Below are 16,424 nucleotides of genomic sequence, written 5' to 3'. Positions count from 1 at the left end.
ATTTGTGATTCTCCTCTGACAGATGGGCCAGTGTATCTTTTATTAAAAGCATTAAACATTGACAAACAATATTAAAAGCTGTAGTGATTTCCCCTCTTCCAGTTGATATTCATAGGCAATTTCAATGCCCAGGAAGACAATTTTTAAGAGAAGTTTGAACAGAACCATTCTTTTCCTAATTATGACTTCTTTTTAAATTGTAAGGAACATTGCACCTTGTAGTTTATGGAGTATTTTGTTCAACCCTTACCTTCCACCTTAGAATCAATACTGTGTATTGGTTCTAAGGCAGAAGAGTGATAAGGGCTAGGCAATGGGGGTTAAGTGACTTGCCCAGAGCCACACAGCTAGGAAGTGTCTGAGGACAGATTTGAACCTAGGACCTCCTGTCTCTAGTTCTTAATCCACTGAGCCACCCAGCTGCCCTCATGGATGGAAATTTCTATGCAGTAGATTTTTAGAAAAGTACAAATATCATTAGGTCTGTTAATTAGTTTGATTCTTTTCAACAATATTTATTAAAAGTCTGGTATGTGAAAGGCATCACTGTATAATTAACTTAATTTAGTAAAATCTTTAGAAAACTATAGAAGTATGTTTATACTGAGATATACCTAAGTTCAATTCACTTGAACAATTTGTTTTAGTTCTTTAGAACCTAATTCATGTTCTCTAAGATAAATTTACTAGCAATATTTAAACCACTGCCCTGTAGGCCAAATGGTTTCAACCACAGTTCAACTAAAGTTTATTTTCATGAGGATTAATTGGATGAGAGCTAAGAATGTCAGCATCATTCTTTGTGCAGTGATAAAACCATTGCTCTTGTTTTAATCTGAAGGAATAAAGAAAGTTTAGTTTAGTAATAATATAAAACTATTTTTAAAGCTGATCTCAATTGTAGGTTCATACATTTCATATTCTTCATACTTTCCCATTAAACACATTCTTGTGGTACTCAGGATCCTTTAGATTCATAGGCTTGCTGAATTCATCATCTAGAAAATTCAGTTTGTAACTGCCTTTTTTGTCTTAAGAAACATTAAAAAAAGCTAAAAGAAAATAAAGCTTCAGCATAACTCCATTTACCTATCCATATTTCTTATAAATTTAGGAAATTGCTCCAAAGGAGGATCTTTAGATGATAATATCCATAAAGATCCTAGAACTGTCCTGTCAATTTTTAGTTTCACAAGATGAAGTTTGGAATGCAATAATGACAGAATCCTTGTCCTTTTGAAATTTTTGTGTTTCAAAGATGTTAGAGAAATAATTGGGCTCAAGGAATGTAACATGTTATAATTATGAAAGAATGACTTCTGTGTTGAAAGATTCCTTTCAGCAGACATTAGGTAAAGATGGACTGCAGTCATTGATATTTTATCAGTTAAGCAAATGTTAATTATAAAATTCATTCCTTCTTATAGACATAACTTTTCATAGTGTCCCATTGTTGCCACAGAGAGGAGACACAATGTCTGAGAGAGAAATTTTGCCAATAGAGTATTTATAATTATTAATTCAGAAGTATTTGGATTTTTTCTCAGATTTTTCTCATATGTTCTCTTTTATCTCATATTTTTCTATTATATCATATTTTCTCATATTCTTTTCCTTAATTGTTCAGAATTTTAAACTAAGACTTATTAAGGGTTACATTCTAACATTATGTGACATGAATTTTTGTCATTGTACTCTGAAATTGCTTCAATTTAAAATCTTAGGCACTTATTATAGAGATCTCACTAAGTGTTTCTCCCTCCCAGATGAGTACCTCTATGCTGGAACAGCTTCAGATTTTCTTGGAAAAGACACTGCATTTACAAGGTCCCTTGGCCCTTCTCATGATCATCATTACATCAGAACTGATATTTCAGAACACTACTGGCTCAGTGGTTAGTAATTTCTTTATTTGGGAATTTGCATTTTCTTTGGGCAAAATAAGGGACTCAGCATTATTCATTCATGTAAATTAAGTAAATCCACTTGGGGAGAAATGAGTATTAGTTGATTCAAAAGTGAATGTAATGAAATAATAGACATTTCTGTTGTTGAATAATATATGGTGCAGACCATGCAAAAGAAGACTATCAGAAATACCATACTACAGCATGTGATGACCTGGAATATTATTTAAAAATTTTTTAGATTCTAATCTTGCATAAATATAGTATATTTTATATAGTTTATTAGTTGTGTATGATAAGAACTTCCTTCATTTTAAGTATTTCTTTATTTTATTTTCAGTTTGTCAGATCACCCATTTATTTAGACCTTGCTGTGCCATTTAGAAATTTTAAGAGAGAAGACCATCTTTAGACAATATAAGAAGCTCTTGAAGATAGGGCAGCTATTTATATCACTAACTCCAAATGAGGCAAAAATCTAATAGTGGTTTTTTAATCTATGCTGAATTAATTAAAAGACAGTTTTATTTCCCTCAGTGGTAAGATGCATTGCTGAACAAAAATCATTGAAATATTGGAAAATTGCATCTGGTGTATATGTAACCAAGAGGAACTCTCAAATAGTAAAGTTTTATCTAGTTATAGAGCAGAGGGGAAAAAAGATTCCAAATAGAGTTCTGATTTTCATAAAATTGACCAGTTCTCTGTGTCTTCATAGCCAAGGGATCTGATCCAAAGTCTTTTGACTCTGTATACAACATTCTTTCTATTCCATGATGCTAATTTCATGTATACTCTAGATTAAATATCTTAAAAGCATCCTTCCAATCCCTAAAATCTATGAGATTGTAATGTATTTTTTTCTTTTTTTGAAAATCTATGATGATTTATTCCCTTTTGAGAGGGTAACACCTTTGTTTTTTTTTTTTTTCATCATTTTGTGGTATTTTATTTTCCTCATTAAAGACAGTGGGAGAGAAGGTCTAGTTTTTTTTTTCAAATTCTTAGAGCAAATGTGGCCACACATACAAAATACACTCTAGAAAAATGGAAGTCTCATGCATAGACTATGATACGTGTTAACAAGGATGGCTATTCACATCTCATATTGTATCTGCATGATCTTTGTCTTCGGTTTTTGGTCCTCTGGCACCCATGGCTTCAGTTTCAGGCCCAGAATGTGATCACTTGTTTGATCTTATATGAGTAGTATTTTATTCTTCAGAGTTTCAGAAACCCAGTAATCACTTGGGAAAATAAGTTTGTGTTCCTTGATATGACAAAGTATAGATTATTTAAACACTTGCATCAACCAACTCTAAGGGAATTAATTTAATCAGAGATGTATCCTGATTTCAATGATGTTAAATGGCTTGCTTATATACTTATTTACTTAATTATATATATATATATATAATCCTCCCATCTCTCAATAACCCAAGAAGGGTATTTAAAACTATTATTTGTATTAAATTGACAATTTACATTGGTGGAGGATATTTCTTCCCAAAGTAGACTCCTTACACAAATGGAATACCAGTTGCAAAAGAAAAAGAAATGGTGTTTGGTACTGACTCATTCAAACACTCCATATAGTTTGGATTAAAGAGCTATTCTCAAGATCTCCATGGGTTTTCAGACTTCTTTTCAGAGTTTACACATAACTTTGATATCTTTATCTTGTTAACACCAATACAAACACTATAGTGAAATCATTCTTTCAATATTTGTTGTAGAATACAGATATTAGAAAAATAGAACTTTTGGAATGTAGATATTACGTATCAACCAAAGAGCCAATCTTAAATCTCTTTCTAGCTTGCTATTCTGTAAATTAGTTATTAATATGGTAATCATGGGTTTTCTTAAAATGAAGAGGAATTTAACTCAAGAAAAAAAGAATGAGATTTCATTCCTTTAATTTACTGAGTATCATTAACAAATTAATGAAGAATGAATAAAGCATCAATTAATAAGTGCTTACTATGTGTGAAGCAGGACAGCTACAGTGCTGGGGCTGAAATCGGGAAGAATTCAATTAAAATGTGGTCTCAGACCCTTACTAGCTATGTGATCTGGGAAAATCACTTAACCCTATTTGTTCTCAGTTTCCTCATCTGTCAAATGAGCTATTGATGGAAATGGTGAACCACTCTAGTATCTTTGCAAAGAAAATCCTAAAAAGAGCTCACAAAAAGTTGGACAGGATGAAAAAAGAAAAAAAAAAACAATAGATGTGTAAAGCCCTGGGGCTATAAATACAAATATAAAAGTAAGAACATCCTTGCTCTCAAGGAGCTCACATTCTAAAGAGGAGACAACATATGGAAGATTTCAGTTGCATTTCAGATGGAAGAATCCTGTGGTCCTTTGATTTCAGCAATATTCAGATGGTAATTTTTCTAATTCAATATTAATTCTACTGAAAACAATCTGAGTCTCTGATATTAAATCTCTTAATAGTACCAATGCAACCATTCACCATTCCCAAACCTCCTCTACCTATTTTTCTTTTATAGGTTAATGATACTCAGTAAATTAAGTAAAGTTTATGTTAAAGAATTCATATTCATTTGTATAGCTGAAGGTATCTTAAGCTTAAATCTTATCAAACTTAAAGTGCATAGAGAAAATAAATCTATAATTCTATGTATATGTGTATATAATTATAAGATTATTTTTATAATTAGAAATTAAACTTTGAGTTGACATAGTGATAATTTATTAACATAGTAATTTTAACTTTAGAAAAAGGATTTAGTATCCTATTCAAAAGCAAGGGAAAAAAGATGTCCTGGAAGATTTAAAATTTGTTTCAATTATTCATGATTGCAGAAGTTCATATCTTTCATTAGTATATAATTAACTATGAAGTTCCTTTGAGTTGGGCATTGTGAATTGAACAAATGCATATCAAGAGCTGAAAATGAACACTGATGTTGGTGACCATATAGAACAGTACAGCAACACTTACTCTTTTTCTCCTGAATACAACACTATGAATAGCATAAATAAAGACAAATGATTTCTTCATGGGAACATATTTATATTGCATTCATTTTTTTGTATCATTGCCAAAATAATATTAGGCCATTTCGCGATTTTATTTTTATTTAATTTTTGTGCCAATTTTAAAAAAAAGAACAACTTGAATCCTTAAATATTTTTATTTGTTTATTTAATTTGGAGCTGAAACTCCTGATGGATTTTAATTGGTTTTGTGATTTTATGCACCAGCCATATAATGCATATAATGTGATTAAAATTATAAATGAACTTAAAACTGCCCCAATACAGATTTTAAAATATAAGTGCATTTTAAAGAGAATTTTCAAATAATCAGAGTTATCTTTTAGTCTTATCTAGACTTTTAGGAAGGCTACCAAAGTCTTATAGATTTTGTCTCTTTGAATTTATGAATACAATGGAGTGGGTTTAAGATATGCCTTTTTTATTAACATCCATGTCCAGCAAATTGCAGAAGCTAAACTTTAGATCAATAAATTCACAGTTGCCACTGAAGAAATTCCTTATAAGAAATCCTCTAGGTCTCTGACTAATCCAGTTATCTTTGGTGAAACTAATCCGCCCTATTAAAGATCTCACCAGGAGATGTTTTTCTTCTGGATGGTCTAAATATTGGTATGTTCTATTTAATACTGTTTCTCATGGTCATGACCTCAGTGTCCATGGTAATCTTAAACAGCTTTTATTCTTTCCACCATTTGAGTAAGGGGAGGAGATAACTAGTCAAAAGTCAATTCAAGTACCCTCTTAATAAATGCTTGTTCAATTGAATTCATGCAGTTGGTTTTTAATCCTTTTATCTTTATTTCTGTCTACCACCTACTAGTAAGGAAACTTGCCTGGACAATACTTTTTTATGCTTAAGAATGGAAAAGTGTTAGGAAATAAACAATCCACTTGGCTTTTCTAGTGATGACTGGTATATTTTTCGGAGTCACTGTATTTGTTTATTTTCATCAAAAAATGGAAAAATTCACTAAGACTGACAAAAGTTTCTAAAGGCATTGGCATGCCAAGATTTAAAAGTGTGTGTTTTTCTCACACCTCTTAATTTTAAGAGTGGACTTGTAAAGGGAAAATTCATTCATCCAGCAATTTGCTAAGCTTTCATCATATGAAAAGCACAGTACTAGGTGATTTGGGAGATACAAAGATACTTAATGTCCAATTGACTTTTCCAATAATAGTAGGCATAACTCTGAGGAAGACACTGTTATTGTTTTTTTTTAGGTGTCTTAATAAAATTTAAAAAGCTGTACTGAAAATTCTGCAGTCAGGATCTTTAGTACAATGAATAGTACAATATTAAGGCTTTGCTTCTATTATCACCATGCTAATGTTTTGTAACTACTTTGCTACAAGTTTACTTTTGCATATAGTTAGATAAGTTTAACAAAAATATCAATTACTTATTTTATATTTTAGAGTCTTTCCTACTTTTCCTACAGAAGAATAATATTCATAAGGTTTCAGTAAGAAAGAGTCAACATGATGAGAAAGGAAACAAATTAAAAATAGTTTTTGAAAAAGCAAAAGAAAGGACATCTAAACAACCTAATCATTAACAAAGTAGATGATATCATCTAGAAAGAAATTTAATAGATATTACTTGAAGTAACTCTGATACTCCTGGAATTTATCCAAATGTTTTATTATCTCTTAAGACCGCTGTACATTTCAACATCTGGCTGATGTTGTAATGACTCACTATACATGATTTCATGTGTTTTGTTGAATAATGTGAGTAGTCTTGTATACTATCTCCAGTAGGCAGTTTTCAATGTCAAATATTAAACATCAAGAGAGATTTTGTTTTAAGAATATGTATCCCTTGACCTAATCAAAATTAGTGCCTTTAAATAAAAACTCCAAAATTTTAAAAAAGGTGAATTAACGGATGATTACAAAATATTTTCAAAAGATTCTCTAAAATAATATTAACTCCTTAGACTACTGAAATGTTTTTCTTCAGATAATTATTAACTTGAAAGAGAGTTTGAGGACTTGAAAGTTTCAATGGAATATTTAAGGACACAACTAAAATTTAATTAAGAATGAAGACAAGAGATCTATGGAATTCAGTGCAAATTTTGGGGGTAAATATATAAATGATTTGAAAGATTTCAATTTATAGAAAAAATTATGGTTCATTATATAAAGTTAGTGTAAATTATGTTAAGTTTCACTTGCCAATCCTACTTGAGCTATGTGCTTTCAAAAATAATGTCAAGAAAAAATTTAAAAGGAAAAGAGAAATAGGAGAGGGAAAAGTGGTTCATGTATATATCATCTCCATTACCTTCTATTTCTTTTTCATTTTACTCTTCTTCTGTCTTTCTCTAATTAGCAGAGAAAGAAACTTCACTATTCATACTGCTCATGTCACTATATTTCAAGTATTGACTTTGAAAGATGATGCAACAGAACTATTAGAATAGTGGCAGAGAGTTCTGGGCTTGGAGGCAGAAAGATCTGAATTTAAACCCTATTTTTTGCATTGACTATGTGACCCTGGGCAAGTCACTTAACCGCTTTCAGCCTCAGTTTCTTCATTTGAAAAATACCATCTGCTGCCAAAAGTGTTTGTAAAAATATGTGAGAAAATACTTTAAGCATTGAAGCTCTTTATTAATGTTAGAGAATATTGTTGTTATCAATATTATTAACAATAATCATAAAAGATAGAGTTGGGAGTTAGTTTAAAAGTCTACTAATTTAGCTCATTTTACATAAATGGAAATTCAAGGTCAGAAAGATTCAGTGATTTCGAAGTAGTCAACTAGCCACCCTGCTAAATGTCAGAGCTGACCCTGGTTAGAAGGTCCAGCATTCTTTCCTGTACATTGTTCTGCAATTTAAAAGTATGGAATTGGAATTCATAATAGTAGGCAATTATCTATCTCTCCTTTACAAACAGCCATATCCCCAGGAGTTGTACACACTAAAGAAGGAAACATGGCTTTTAGCATAAAGCTGACTGTTGCAAAATACTTGTAGAGAGCCAGTCAGAATTTGAAACTTGTACAAACATGAATTTTTATCCTAAAATATCATTATGGTTCTTTTTTTTACCATAAGAAATTTATTAATTATTCACTCATTTTGGACTTTTTTCAGATTTACAGTTTATTTTTAACATTTTTCTTTTTAAATTTTGAGTTCCAAATTCTCTCTCCTTTCCCTTTTATACCCACTATGAAAGGTAGGGAAAATAATAGCAAATATACATGTAAAATTATATTAAACATTTCCATGTTAGTCATATACACAAAGCAAGAAAATTATGCTTCAGTTTACACTGTTTTTTGTTCTGTCTCTAGAAGTGGATAGAATTTTTTCATCACAAGTCCTTTGGAATTGTCCTAGATCACTGTATTAATCAGATTAACCACACCTTTCACAGTTCATCATTACAGCATTACTGTCACTATGCACAGTGATTTCCTGGCTCTTCTCACTTAACATGGTATCAGTTCAAATGGGTCTCCCCATGTTTTGTTTTGTTTTTCCCCAAAAACAGTACCCTTGTTATTTCTTACAGCACAATAGTATTTTAACACAATCATATGCCACAACTTGTTCAGCCATTTCTCAATAGATGAGCATGCACTCAATTTCAAATTTTTTGTTATAACAAAAAATAGTTGCTCTAAATATTTTTGTACTTATAGGTCCTTTTCCTTTTTCTTTGATGTCTTTGAGGTACAGAACCAGTAGTTATATTGCTGGGTCAAAGTGTTTTTTTTAGCCCTTTGAGGATATTTACAAATTCTTCTCCAGACCAACTCTTACCTCCAGCTGTAGTTTATTCATGTCCCTAATTTTTCCCATCTCCTCCAGCATTTGTCCTTACAGATAAGTGGAAAGTGGTACTTCAGAACTATTCTAATGAACATTTCTCTAATCTGTAGTGATTTAGGGCATTTTTCAATATGATTAAACATAGTTTTGATTTCTTCTTATGAAAACTGCTTGTTCATATCCTCTGACCATTTATTGCTTGAAGAATGACTCTTATTTTTATAAATTTGTCTCAGTTCCCCATATTTTTGAGAAATGAGACCTTTATCAAAGAAACTTGCTATAACATGTTTTAATATTACTTTATTGTCTATGGTCTCTTTTAGCAAAATATAGATTCCCTGATTACCTCTTTTAATTAGGTCTATTTTTTCTTTTGTTTTTTTTTTCTGACATTACAATTGCTACCACTGATTCTTTTACTTCTACTGAAGGATAATAGATTTACTCCAACCCTTTATTTTAACTCTGCATGTGTCTTTCTGTTTCATGTATTTCTCTTGAAAACAACATATTGTTGTATTCTGAATTCTAATCCATTTTGCTGTTTCTTTTTTATAGGTGATTTTGTCCCATTCACATTCCGTTATGATTACTGTTTATTTTCCTCCATCCTTTTCTCTTCTATCTTTATTTTTATCATGTCCCTCTTCAAAAATCTATTTTACTTCATACTATTGTCTTCCTTAATCATCATTCTCTTTTATCATCTTCCTCCCCTCAGACCATATATCTTACCCCCTTCCCCTCTTATTTCCCTATTGGAAAAGAAAGATTTTTATGCCCATTTGAGTATGCAATTTATTCTTTCCTCTTTAAACTAATTCCAGTGTGAATGAGGTTCAAGCATTGTCCACTACCCACACCACCATTTGCCCCTTCACTATAATACTTCCTTATGATCTTATTTTGTTTGAGGAAATTTTCCCAATTATGCCTCTCCCTTCCTCATTTTCATTGTGCATTTCTCTTTCTCACCCCCTTCATTTTTAAAAGGTTATTTCAACATAACTGACACACTCATTCCCATGATGCATAAAAACTTTTAATTGTCCTAATAATGATAAATTCTTATTAATTACATATATAATCTTTCCATATAAGAATGTAAACAGCTTAATTTTTTGAGTCCATTATGACTAGTCAGATGTTTATCTTTTTATACATCTCTTGAGTCTTGTGGATGAATATGAAATTTTTTATTCAACTCTGGTATTTTTAACAGGAATGCCTAGAAGTTCTGTGTTTCATTAAATATCCATTTTCCACACTAAAGGATTATACTTAGTTTGCTGGGTAAGATGATTCTTGCTTATAATCTTAGCCCCATCGCCTTCTGGAATATTATATTCCAAGTCCTTTGCTTCTTTGCTAAATCATGTATGATTCTGACTTTAGTTCAAGATACTAGAATTGTTTCTTTTTCACTGCTTTCAATATTTTCTCCTTGACCTGTGAACTCTGGAATTTGGCTAAAATAGTGCTATGAGTTTTCTTTTGGTAATATCTTTTCCTAGGTGCTCAGTGGAATCTTTCAAATTTCTATTTTACCCTGTGGATTTAAGATATTGGGACAGTTTTCCTTGATAATTTCTGAACATTATTTTTTTAAATGGGGGTTTTAGGTAGTCCAGTAATTTAAAAACTATCTCTCCTGTATTCATTTTCTAGGTCAGTTGTTTGTTTCTAACAAAATATTTAACTTTTTTCTTTATTTTAATGTTTTATTATTTCTTGATATCCTAGAGTAATTAGTCTTTATTTGACCAATTTTAATTTTCAAGGAATTATTTTTATCAGTGAAATTTTGTAACTCCTTTTCCATTTGTCTAATTCTTTTTAACAAAATCTTTTCTTCTGTATATTTTTGTACCACTTTTTCCATTTGACTAATTCTATTTTTAAGTGTTATTTCCCTTAATGATTTTATACCTTTTTTCCCAAGCTTTTTTTTTTTTTTTCAAAATTTTCAAGCATCATTCACAGGTTTTCCTCAAATTTTTCCTCTATCATTCTTATCTCATTTAAAGCTTCCAGGATTTTTTAAACCCTTATTGCCCAATCTTAGAATTTATATTATGTATTTGTTTTGAGGCAAAATAGTGGTAAGGACTAGGCAATGGAGATGAAATGACTTGACCATTTACCTAAGCAGTTTTCGAGGCCATTCCAGGAACTCTTATTGGGCTTGTGTCCAATTAGCATTTTTCTTTGAGATGTTTGTTGTAGTTTGAATAGCTTTCTTCACAACTATTTTCCTTTAAATTTGTTTCTTGATCTTTCCTGCCACCGTAGTAGCTTTTTATGGTCATTAATTTTTTTTATTCTTGTTTTTGTTTGCTCATTTTTCTAGCCTATTTCTTAACTTTGAACTTTATGTTAAAGTTAGGTTTTACTCACATGGCAAGACAAGTATCCTGAACTTCAGACTTTTTCATGCTACTGTTTTCAGAGCAATTTCTAGGGGTGGCCAGTTTTTGGTGCTTCCAAGGTAGGGTGATCTGGAGAGAGATGTGGTTACTGTTCTCCTGAACTGTCATCTTGTCTTTTCCATGAAGGGCTTTGCTCCCCTAAAATTGCAAGGACTAGTACTCCTCAGAGCCCTGGAACTGTGGCCAGGACTCCTGCTCTTGTGACTAACCACAAGTGTTCTTCTCTGCCATCTCTAATACTGTAGACTAGAATTCATTTATACCATCTTATCCTGTGCAAAACTTAACAGGGGCAGCTGCGTGGATCAGTGGATTGAGAGCCAAGCCCAGAGACTGGAGGTCCTTGTTTGAAATCTGGCCTCAGTCACTTCCTAGCTATGTGACCCTGGGCAAGTCACTTAACCCCAATTGCCTAGCCTTTAGCACTCTTCTGCTTTAGAACCAATACACAGTGTTGGTTACAAAACAGAAGGTAAGGGTTTAAAAAAAACTTAATTATATTCTTCTATAATTTGACCATCAGATTGTAACCTTCATTAGGGTTGTATGCTTCAGGAGAATAAGGACTATCGTCCCCTTTTTTATCCCTGGCACTTAGCCTTGGTACATAGTAGACAGTCCAAAAAAAGGTTCACTGTTTGATTTCTCCACAAAGCATTCAGTTAGCAATCTTGATTCTCTAAATCTCTTGCCATTGGAAGGATAACAAGGAATTCTATGGGCTGTCCATCCAGCTCACATTTTAAAAATGGCTGATTATATTTCTAGTGACATATTTTGCTTCTTCCCTAACATATTTCCTCCTTAAAAATTTAACAGACTTATATTTACCATGAGCCTCTTCATGCTCTTGTGGGTGGCATACTGCTCTGTAAGTCTTTGGGACCCTGGAATAAACCATTTCTTTATCAACCCCTTTGACAGTTTGGTGAAATCTATGAATGCCTTCTCAGAATGTTTTTGTATCATGATCATACAAATTTCCAACAATGTGACAATGAGATGATTTTTCTTTCAGAAGATATTTACCACAATGAATCCTTTCCATATTTTTGGATGTTATATAGTCTGTACTCTTATCAAGAAGGTATTTTGCAAAGTACTTAGCATTGTGCTTGGTACATAATAAATATTTAATAAATGTTCTTTCCTTTCCCTTTTCATTTACTTTAAAGGAGCAAAATTTATTGGAACTTTTCCCATACCAGACACATACAACCAAGATGATGATAAAATATATTTCTTCTTTCGTGAATCATCTCAAGAAGGCAGTACCTCTGATAAGACTATATTATCTCGAGTTGGAAGAGTTTGTAAGGTAAGATATAATAAATTCACTTTTTAAAAAGAAATAGTTTATATGTTGTTGATAAGTAACATTTCCTTTCCCTTATACACTGGAAGAAAATAAAAAGGCTTTGATTTTGAGAGTTTAAGTTATAAAATAAGCCCAGTGACCTATAAAAATTTCATGTTGCAGATATCATTGAGACCAACAGAAGAAAATTAAATTAAAATTTAAAACTCATTTACTGAGTGTTTAAACTATTTCCTGATGTTATTATGTTAGATAACACTACATTAATGAATCCTTTTTGATGTACTAGCCTAGTATATTTATCAGTCCTTTTAGGTACCCAGAGGACTGATAAATATACTAGGCTAGTACATCAAAAAGGATTCATTAATGTAGTGTTATCTAACATAATTAAAATTTAAAACTCATTTACTGAGTGTTTAAACTATTTCCTGATGTTATTACAAAGCATACCTGAGATTTGAGTACAATACAAATCAATATCAGATCTAATCAAAATTCTGCTAAAAACAAGTATCTTTTCATTAGAATATAAGTTTCTTGAGGAAAGAGACTATTTTCACTTTTTCTTTGTTTCACAGACTTTTAACTCAGTAAGTAGAACATAAGAAGTAAATGTTTGCTGATTGACTGACTGATCTATACAATAAAAAAAAAAGAATTATAATTATGCTGTTCAAATAAAAGCATTCTGAGTCCTAAATAGAGACTCAAGTTTTGAGAATAATAGAACAGAAAAGTCAAAAATGTTATTAGATGAATGTCATAGAAAATTTAGAACACTATAAAATTCTCTTTTTTTACTTCCTTTTCAGAAAAATTTTAGATAGGAAAAAATTTTTCTTAGTCATGTATTTTTACTTTAGTAGCTTTAAGCTTTTGTCTCTTCAGCATATCTTCACCATTATCTTGTGTAAAACATAGATCACAAGCATAAATTAAGTTGTTAACAAGTGATGTCTTAAAGTTAATAAGCCCTCTTACAGGGGAGCTTACTTTGGTCTTATACAAACTTTTCATTTTCTTTCAATAGTGACTATGTATTCTTTGTCTCAAACCTGTTCCCTGAGGCTTCTGGACAATTTTAGGGACAGGAATACTTACCAGCATTGAACTGAAAGTTCTAATGAAAACTGTCTTTGATTGAAGCCAGCTAGTCGGCACAGATCTTTCTTTACCTCCTCCACGTTGGCCACTATTACCTCTCCCACTGATCCCCTCTCCCTTAGGGGACAGAATCTTAACAAAGGATCCTGACTCTTTCAGAATTTAAGAAATTACAGCATTCTTAACTGAAACTGATTGCCCAGAGACAAACAGCTGTTGGCTTAGAGATATTAGAAGTCTCTTAATTTACTAAAATATGCTTAAATAACCCTTAAGTTAGTATTTTAGGTTGACATCCATTCGAATAGATTAGGAGACAGCTTTGTATTGTGTAAAGAGTCCTAGATTTGGAACTGAACACAGATTCTGGTATTGACTCTGCAATTAACTTGCTAGTGACTTTAGAAAAGGGTTTATTTTATTTTTTAACCGTTTACTCATTTGTCATATAAAAGAGGGTGGATGATTAAGTAGTTAATCTCCAGTATGCCCGTCAATGTTAAAATGCATAGCCTTTTTTTTAATTCATAAATACATATAATTTACAACCAATAGGAAGACATCTGAACAGTCCGATAACTTTCATATGAAACATTTAGTATTTCCTCAGGTTTTCAATTCTTAGTTTTTAAATTGGGCAAACTGATTTTGTTTTTTAAGAAATTTTATTTTAAATGGATGAGAGGCTTTCATGGCATAACATATAGAGAGATGGTCTCAAAAGTCAGGAAGATCAGAGTTTTAGTCTTGTCTTTGACTATATTGACTATATTAACTGGATGATCTAGACTAAACTATTTAAGCCCCCATTACTCTAAGTAACTTTCTAAGATTATAAATTTAGTTGAGGTACCAATCTGCATTAGTAGAAAGAGCTTCCTCAGCAGAGAGTTATTTATACCAATAAAATCATAGGTTCAGGCTAAATCATTTCCCCACTCTGAGGATATCACCCATGTCTTCTTGGTTTTAAGGTCATTCACAGAGCCATATCAAGCTACCTTATTTTATTTTTATTAGATTAAAAGATCCTAATTATTTGTCAAAAATATATACTAAACTCTTAATCTTTAATATCTCAAATGACCATTTATTTCAAGTAAAATTTCTATTAACCTGAAAAAAATCAAGATGACGTGTATTCCAATGAACAATGAATCTTCTTTGCTACCAAGAAAACAAGACCACACAGCTAGATTTTGACTTGCACTTGTCAGAGGCACAAAAGCCACGAAATTGTGAAATCAAATAAGATGTGATGGATGAATTTACTTTTCTTAAAATAACACACACACACACACATGTACATGCAAAATCTGGGCGGAATTGTTTGTAATGCTTTGTTTTGGGGACACTAAGTGGATCCCTTAACTTATTTCAAGAAACCCCTCTTAAGAATGTAGGAATTTCTCATTATAAATTACATTCATAGTTCAACTACTGAGTACTGACTGTTAGGTTATATTGGTTGTCTTTGCATTCCTTTAATTTCAATGCACTTTAGCTGTCTTTCTAACTTTAATGATTTAGTGATAAATTGTGGCAGGTGTTAGGCATGTTTGCTTAGAACAGGAGGCCCTTTTTTTTGTCAAACAGAAAACTTTTAAAGCTATTTGAGTTTGTCTACAAAGCTTTCTTCTCTCGATAGATGGGTACACTGCAGATTCCAGAAGCTTTACTCAGTTTCTAATGAAGATATTCTCAGTTCAAATTAAGACATGTTGTTATTCTGTTTTCAGCGAATTTAGTCACCTTGACAAAATTCTTCTTTATATAATTGAATGGAAAAACAATATTGATAATGCATAAGAGAAGACTTTTTACCACAATTCCTGAATCACAAAATATTATTTCAGGAAGAGCTATTGGCAGGCATCTGGTTCAATCATTTTTTTTCCTAAATATTATCGATAATTTTTTGGAGTAAGGAGCTCCCAAGGAGGAAAACTCATACAAATATACATCAGAAAATAATTTGCAACTCAGAGTCTTAGAGAGTTAACTGAGTCATGGAGATGTTAACTTGCACAGGATCACAAAGGCAATATGTTTCAGAGACTAGACTTAAATCCAGATTTTCCTAACTCCAAAGAATTACTGTTTCTTACCTAATGTAGGCCACTCTAGACTACAACATACTGAGAAATTGAATCTATTTAGCTAGTCCAATAATAGGTCATTTACTCTATACCAACTAATTGTAACAATTATAAAAATTCAAAAAAGAATTATTTACTTATTGCTAAAATAATACATATGTAATTGCTCATAGTTTGCTCATAATTAATATACTAATTGTGAGCAGAATCTTAATAGTTTTTAAGCTAGTATGCAACATAAAATTATAAGATATCATTGATATTTTTTATTTCCAATATACCTGAACAATTGAAAGTGTTATACTATTTATATATGTATATATAAAATCTTTTGTGTGTATATATAGATATATATTTCAATTATACCTTACATTGCCAGTTAGCAAAATATTGTGCTCAAGTTAATTTTGTTTGTCCAATGTTAGACATACCTTATTAGTAATATTATTGGTAATCATGTAATAACGTTATTGGTAATGATGCTGCAATAGTTTTATATTAGTATTCATTTTCCATTACAAATAGGTGACCTACATTTTATTCTTTAGCAACTGTATTGTTACACATCCCTTATGGGTTAAATTTGGGGGGGGGGATTGTATTAAACAGATTACATTTTTTAATGAAGAAACTTGGGTTTTCAAAAGCACTTTTCTGTTTCCTAAGTAAATCTAGCTTCACTTTCTTCCTCTTCAGTTCTGTGTCCAGCTGCTGGCCACCTGCTGTGACTGCC

At 31.4% G+C, this 16,424-nt stretch overlaps 1 protein-coding gene across 1 annotated transcript in view; it reads left to right on the top strand.

Annotated features, from left to right (window-relative positions):
- Positions 1-16,424, top strand: part of SEMA3D (semaphorin 3D) — a 231,629-nt gene that overhangs the window by 152,442 nt on the left and 62,763 nt on the right. Inside the window, exons 8-9 of the mRNA XM_044677285.1 lie at positions 1,767-1,895; positions 12,343-12,485. Coding sequence (XP_044533220.1) covers positions 1,767-1,895; positions 12,343-12,485 — 272 coding nt within the window. The remainder of the gene's footprint in view (positions 1-1,766; positions 1,896-12,342; positions 12,486-16,424) is intronic.

This window comes from Gracilinanus agilis, chromosome 5, assembly GCF_016433145.1.
Source record: "Gracilinanus agilis isolate LMUSP501 chromosome 5, AgileGrace, whole genome shotgun sequence".
NCBI classification, from domain to species: domain Eukaryota; kingdom Metazoa; phylum Chordata; class Mammalia; order Didelphimorphia; family Didelphidae; genus Gracilinanus; species Gracilinanus agilis.
This window is presented reverse-complemented; position numbering and strand designations above follow the sequence as displayed.